This window comes from Lipomyces arxii (genome assembly GCF_038497795.1).
Source record: "Lipomyces arxii strain Phaff 12-163 unplaced genomic scaffold V1512scaffold_21, whole genome shotgun sequence".
Taxonomy (NCBI): domain Eukaryota; kingdom Fungi; phylum Ascomycota; class Lipomycetes; order Lipomycetales; family Lipomycetaceae; genus Lipomyces; species Lipomyces arxii.
The window spans coordinates 132,846-139,786 of NW_027117720.1; the positions used below are offsets into that span (position 1 = coordinate 132,846).

At 47.5% G+C, this 6,941-nt stretch overlaps 2 protein-coding genes across 2 annotated transcripts; both read left to right on the forward strand.

Moving 5' to 3' along the window:
- Positions 1–75: 75 nt before the first annotated feature.
- V1512DRAFT_79014 (armadillo-type protein) lies at positions 76–2,861 on the forward strand. Its single transcript, XM_066918511.1, has 3 exons — positions 76–399; positions 452–2,703; positions 2,776–2,861. Exons 1-2 carry the CDS (start codon positions 156–158, stop codon positions 2,551–2,553), a joined length of 2,346 nt encoding a protein of 781 aa, XP_066769810.1. The 5' UTR covers positions 76–155; the 3' UTR covers positions 2,554–2,703; positions 2,776–2,861.
- Positions 2,862–3,593: 732 nt separating this feature from the next.
- V1512DRAFT_79016 (zinc finger protein) lies at positions 3,594–5,112 on the forward strand. The gene has a single exon (XM_066918512.1). The coding sequence runs from the start codon at positions 3,786–3,788 to the stop codon at positions 4,971–4,973; it is 1,188 nt and encodes a 395-aa protein (XP_066769811.1). The 5' UTR covers positions 3,594–3,785; the 3' UTR covers positions 4,974–5,112.
- The last annotated feature ends 1,829 nt before the right edge of the window (positions 5,113–6,941 follow it).

The window sequence follows — 6,941 nt, forward strand, 5'->3', positions numbered from 1 at the left end:
TAGTCACAGTATAACTATGCGTCACGTGATGATACGCGCTTTAATTGTTCACAAGGCATTGCCATCGCCATCGCCATCGTCAACGCCTTCGTACATCCGTTGCTTTCAACGCCATACTGAGCGTAATTTAAAGAACGTTTTGGCTGTCAAATCTGATGATTTCAGAAGACGATCTGTTACCGTTTTTGCGGCGCGACGATCTGCACGTACAGCTGACTGCGTTACGGGCGCTCAAAAATTCAGTTATTGGCCATTCTGAACAAAAGTCTAGCTACCTCGATCGTGGCGTCGTCCCTGATTTACTGGCTATTGTTGGCTTGTCTTCTGATGGCGTACATGATCCGTTATATGACGAGTGTCGCATTGAGGCTGGTGTTGTTCTCGGCAGTTTTGCCAATAGTAAGTTTAGTGTGAACCACTTCAGGCTACTTGGGGCTGACTCGAGGAACAGGCGATCCCGAAATATCTTCGCGACTGATCACAGAACAGACATTTACAACGTTGGTTCAGATCCTTAATGTCAGCACTCCGCCACAACTACTGCTTGCGTGTCTGCGAACACTGACCGCTTTGCTAACTGCAGAAGCATCCACATCGTTTGTACATCAGTATCCCGCCATACCGACGGCGCTGGCAACGCTAATGCTACATTATTCGGTTTCATTAGAGTCTCACGGTTTGACACAACAAAATACACAAATACTCACAAGACTTTGCGATCTAGTGCCGCTGGTCGCACCATCACATTCTTTTATTCACGCGTTCGGATTAAAATTGACACCACCGCTTGTCAAAGTCGTTCGGTGCACGATATTACGGTCGCCACGCCAACCGCCTGTCAACAGACGGCTGCAGTCGACCGCTATCTTAGCGTTGTCACACGTGCTCACACCTGTCGGAGCCAGAGAGCTGTCGCTGTCGGCACCGGAGTTCACAGATGCGTTGCTGGCATTGCTCCGCGCACCGGAAACAGCTACCAGACTTTCTTCTGCATCTCTCTTGACTACCCTGTATACCTCAGGCTTGTCAGATTCGGGATCGAGTTCAGGGGTGACTCGGGCTCCACAAAATGAAGCACTGGCGCTGGTACTTGTACCGACGCTTATGAAGTTGCTCGACGATTCGCTTGCGGCAGGAGACGACGGACGAGGATGTGACCCTCAAATCTTACAAACGTTGGCTATTGTGTGTCGCGAGGGTGGCGAGGTGGCGGACAGGTGTGTTGAGGTTGGGTTGATCAAGAAGATTGTTTCGGTTGTGATGCTTGTTGCGCCGAACAATCATTTTTCGACTGGACGGATGCCAGAACGGGAGACAAGACTGCTTGCAGGAGGGTTATTGTGTTTGGCTGCGTTAGGTTTGCATAAAGAGGAATATAGGAAAAGCATAATAGAAGCGGGTGCGTTGGGTGTTGTCGTCGCGGTCATGAATAGGGCAAGTACGCCGGCTATGCGAGAGGTCAAGATTGCAGCATGTCACGTTCTACGGACACTGTCGCGGAGCGTGCTACTGCTAAGAACTACGATTGTCGAGAGCGGTGTTGTTGGTGGTGTTGTTGATCTATTGGGTGATCCAGTTGAAACACCAATGGATACAACGGTTGACACGGCGGAGCCTGAGCTATTAATTGCAGACTACGCGGATGAAAAAGCTTTTGATATCGAAGACAAGACTGAGAACCTGGAGGTCCGGGCGGCCGCGATGGCGGCGGTTTGCAATTTGGTCCTGGAGTTTTCGCCGCTCAGGAAACCTATTCTCGACAAAGGTATTCTGCCATTGATTGTGGCCGGCGCACGGTCACGATACGCGCCGCTTCGGCTTAATTCTGTTTGGGCCTTGAAACATATGGTTTACGGGGATGACATGGAGACCAAGGCACATGTTGTGTCGCAACTAAGTTTCCCGCTCTTGATGCGATTATGTGACGACGAGGAGATCCAGGTTCAGGAACAAGCACTTGACTTTATCCGCAACTTAATTGCCCGGAGCGAGAACTACATTGACATGTTTTTGGAGAATGTCGGAGTCGCGCAGGTGTTTGAGTTGCTTAGCCGCAAACTTGGGCTGGATGAGGATCCCAACAATACGGAGCCATATTACACGGAAGTAGTTGTTTGTACTGCGTATGTGCTTGTGCACATTGCTGCCGGGTATGAGCGGCATCGGGAGGTCGTGATTCAGCAGGAAGAAATTCTTAAGAAGGTTATCAGACTGATGTCCCACGAGCGGGATGAAGTTCGGCTTGCGTGTGTGTGGTTTGTCATCAATCTTACGTGGGCCGAGGAAGCGGGCCGGGGACCTGGTCCTGAAGATGAAGACGAGGCCATGTCTGCGAGCGGAGAAATACATTTCACCGAATGTTGTCGTCGGCGGGCCGAGGTGCTCGTAGGCCTTGGATTGCGAGAAATGCTGGAGGTGCTCAAGCAGGACCGGGTATTAGACGTGCGGGAAAAGACCAAGACTGCGGTTTACCAGATTGAGAATTTACTTGGGGACGGAAACGAAGACGAAGCCGGGTTAGGGATGAACATTGATGTAGACGGGATCAATTGACTGAATTAAGTCAGGAGGTGGCTTACAAACAGGGCACATGTGTCGTTGCCGCGTAGACCATCGAGGCGTAGTTTGAAGCCCGCCGTGACGGTGGGATTGAAAATTTAAAGTGAGGCGTGAGACCCTGACCCTGATTAGCAAAGCAGCCGGGTAAGATGAAGTTTGCCGTTGACGGGCAAAAAAACACAAATCCCTTATTATTGTTAACATAGATATGATTAGACTGATAAAAGCGATAACGACTACGAGACCCTTGTGCACACGATAACACAGTGTAAGAAATGGGCAGGGCACTATATACAAACAGCACGAGAATTGGTGGCGCTGGCGTTTTGTGGCGTACTCTGGGCAGGAGCAAAGCGTTCAGTTAACCTAGTGAGACTCGAACCGAATTAATTGTCTTGAGAGATTCTTGAGCAGAGTCGCACGATATCTGACGTGCGAGAAGAAGAATGCACTTTCTTACATTGCTTTTGGTCTTTCCCTAGGGCTTCAGTCAATTTGTATCAGTGTCACTGATTACTATGTAATCAGTCCTACAATTCTATAAAATAATTACAATGTTCAGCACGCAAAAGCCAACACGGGTCCTGACGATACGTGGGTCCAACTGGTGGCGCCTGTCGTCGGGTCGAGCGAATCCATTGACGGCGGCGCGCGCGCGCTCGAAGGCGGCGGTCCCGAGGCAGTCGAGATAAGCCCCCACGGTGGGCAGAGGAGGATTTGTCGAGCGCAGGACGCCACCGCAGCCAATCAGCTTCCCCTGAGCTGTCCTTAGTGAAAGCAAAATGTGCTGACCCGGATGTCGTCGGTTGATTAAGACTTCAGCGGTTAAACTTCGTCCCATAGAACACTCCGACCACACTGTTCAAAAAGCGTATCTCTATCGGCCATTGCTATCTGCTATCTCAAACCCGGTTTCTCTCAATAACTCTTTATATCCTGCTCGGGCCCACTTCACTTTTTTCTATTCTACTTTTTTTTGTGTGTTTATTCTCTTCGTGACTCACCTTATCTCCTTTCTTTTCAAAAATATAATCCGAATTGAGCATTTAGTTGCTCTGAAACAGAATTCAATAACGGCTGCGTCAGTGTCATCCCCGCTCACCCTCCGCCAGTCGTCGTCGTCGTCAGTCGTGTTGCCAACTTTAGTCAACAACAATAGTCGTCTTCATGAACCTCTGTACCCTGGCCCCCCACCATTTACTCGCAGGTCAAGTGCTGCTGATATAATGAACCCGACTTATCCTCGTCCGTCAGACTCGGTCATTCCGATGGATGACCCAAAGCTGACGCAACAATCTTCTGCTCAGCTCCGGCGACCAATGTTGAACAGTCTACCATCGCTACACTTGCTCAATTCGCCTATTCCAACTTCTCAGCAATCAGTATCATCATCCTCGTCAACAGGAAGTTCACCAAATAATCTTTTGACTCCACCTACTACATTCGAAGGCGGCGCAAATACAACGACAGCTCCCGAGGCCTATAGCACTGCTTCAAATGTGCAGTCGTCTTCATTTCCTACAAACAGCTCAATGAGTTACTGGGCAGCGGCTTCTTCCTCCGCACACAATGCTGCTTCACTGGGTACTACGGATTCGCCTCGGCACTCGTCATTCTCAGGCTCGTCGTCGCAGTACTCGTTCCCATCGCTCTCCTCATCGGCGCCTTCGACTTACACTCCGCCAGTTTATTTTTCTGCTGCGTCGTCAGGTCGAGGACCCGCGCCGGTGCCTGCACCGGCTCCTGCCTCATCAGCTGGTATGTTTTATGGAGGTCCGAGCTCATACGGTTCGCAGCCACCGCCATTGCTGCCGCTGCCGTCAGCAATGAGTCAACAGCCGGCTCATCAGTCTCATAACCATTCGCATTCGAACTCTTACATACTCTCTCCAACAGAGTTCTCGTCTACGGGTTCATTCCAGCAGCCGCAGCCACAGGTCCAACCGCCGCATTCTCCGCAACCTCAGCAGTATTACACAGATGCCTATCAACCTTGGTCGTCTGGCTTGAATCAGCAAGCCCAACAGCCGCTTGTTCGCCGTCCATCATTGACTGCTCCGCGTTCATTTGAAGGGCGGTATCCCTACCCACCTCCATTGACGTCGCACTTACTTCCACCATCTCATCTTGCACATCATTCACAACAGCCCATTCAGCAGCAACAGCAGCAATCGCAACAACAGCAGCCTGCTCAAGAACGCCCGTTTAAATGTGACCAGTGCCCTCAAAGTTTTAACCGGAACCATGATCTCAAGCGGCACAAGCGGATTCATCTTGACATCAAGCCGTTCCCTTGTCTCAATTGCGACAAAACGTTTTCTCGCAAGGACGCTTTAAAGAGACACACCCTGGTCAAAGGCTGTGGAGGTTCGGACATGCAGTCTGGCTCGACGTCAATTTCTGCTTCCAATTGAGTTCAAATAGTGTTCTATATTTTACGTGCATTTAGAGCGAGGCAGTTTGATTTGTAATTTTCATATTGAGTTGTTTATATGTTTTTGGGATATACATAAAGGGTGTATGATATTATTTTCATTTCTCTTTGGTGGGATTTGTCTGATTTTTCGAGGTGCTTTTTTTTTAGAACTTTTCGAGTGCTTAGTGTTTAGTTTAGTTTTTTGGCTATGGGAATCGATTTATGATGTACACGACTATTATTATCTTAGCTATGTTTTTTTTAAGTTACTTTGAATGAACAATATCCTCATGCATTTCTTGAAATATTTTAGAGAGCTATTCGGTGTAAGTCATTTTAAAAAGCATAAAACACTATGCGCCACGAAGTGGGAAAATGTTCTGAAGGCGTCAGCGCCTTGTTCGATAGGCGCCTTATCATATCGCTCCTTGTTAAGGCAACTCGACCCCGACTCTCGGTCAGTGCTTTTAATATAACCGGGTCAGTTATGTTTTGTGGTCCGTGCAATTGTCATTCTCGCCCGGTGTCCATTACTTAGCCGGACTTTGCCGCACTCCTTCCGGCGGTGTGTAATGCTGTTGCGCACGATGCAATTAACTTGTACGAAGGTTTGTTTATGATGTTTTGTCAATGTGGTGAAATGTAAACAGTCCCTTTGACCGCATCACCACCGAAGCTTTCCATCTAAAGCGTTGTATTACTATGACGTTGTGTATTAAGGTTTCAAATTCAATATGTAACATTAATATGTCCGCGCCTATCGTGACTCAAACTAATATTATGCGAATCACATGTGTTCTACATACAAATTTACCGCTGGAATCATAACACCATGACACCGAGCCAGTTCATCCTTGTCTATAATGCACTCTGACATCGACGTTTTATCACGCCATTTGTACTTAGTTCGAAATAAAGTGATCATCTGGAACATCGCACTAAACGATTGCAAGGCTTGCATTGCCTTCTCTATAACATTGATGTATGTTGCACACATAGTATACACAGCATTCTATAAAGCTTTGACGTTAAAATCTAGTGCGGCTCAATTCGATATCGGTATATTGCCTCAGCAGATGAAATCGGTCGTCAAGATATTGCCGATGGGCTCCGATAGGGCAATTGTGACACGTATGATTTGGCGGAGATCTGGTTTCTATTTTAGGGTACGGATGTAAGACTGTGCTGAAGTAGACTACACCGGAATTGAGGAGTATTCGTAGTCGACGACTTGGATGACCTGCTGCGTTGAGTTAGAGGCGCTATTCTGTTTGTTCCTGGATGTCTGTCATATTACTGAACTAGAGTTTGAATTGCAATTGTGTGAATAATGTTTATCTGTGGCTACATGGTGGACATGGTGAACTTGTCAATCAACTCGCTTTCTTTGAACAAGAAGCTGTTTGATTTGAATGCCAGAGCTCGAGTCTGACATGTTGTTACGCAATCGGTTTACACCTTATTCGAGTATAATCATGTGTGATCTAGACAGTGTACTTGTTACTTAGATGAAGACTGCTTTGAACGTGCTGTAACCATCATGGACAGTCGTGACGCCCAAGAGAAATGCTGTAATCTTTCTTTTGTTTTTGTCATATGTATTGCAATTTCTGACTTTGTACTTGTCCGCGATAAGACTATTTCTGACAGATTAGTTTTTATTTTATCATTGAAGACGACATATACCCTCTCGTCCCTTCTGCCAAGATTATGCAATTGGTTCTGAGTTACAGCTTGACTTCTTGATAAAGCGATGAAACTATTAAGCAGAAATTTAAGTCGATGCTTCAAATCAAATTGCGCTGGCAAGTAATGCGCGTCGATGTTCTGTTTACGTCAGTCGACAGCCTACACGCAAGAAGGTAGCGCGACGCGTTGGAGTGTTACACAAGGTCTAGGGCAGTTGTTTATGGTGTAGAAGGACGCGTCGCAAATTCTACTACGCGAATGATACGGTCATTTACTG

Bases quoted from the DNA above. Each gene is read 5' to 3' on its own strand.
- V1512DRAFT_79014 (XM_066918511.1), top strand. From the start codon at position 156: ATGATTTCAGAAGACGATCTGTTACCGTTTTTGCGGCGCGACGATCTG. The intron at 400-451 runs GTAAGTTTAGTG...CTCGAGGAACAG, and splicing joins TCTCGGCAGTTTTGCCAATA to GCGATCCCGAAATATCTTCG.
- V1512DRAFT_79016 (XM_066918512.1), top strand. From the start codon at position 3,786: ATGAACCCGACTTATCCTCGTCCGTCAGACTCGGTCATTCCGATGGAT.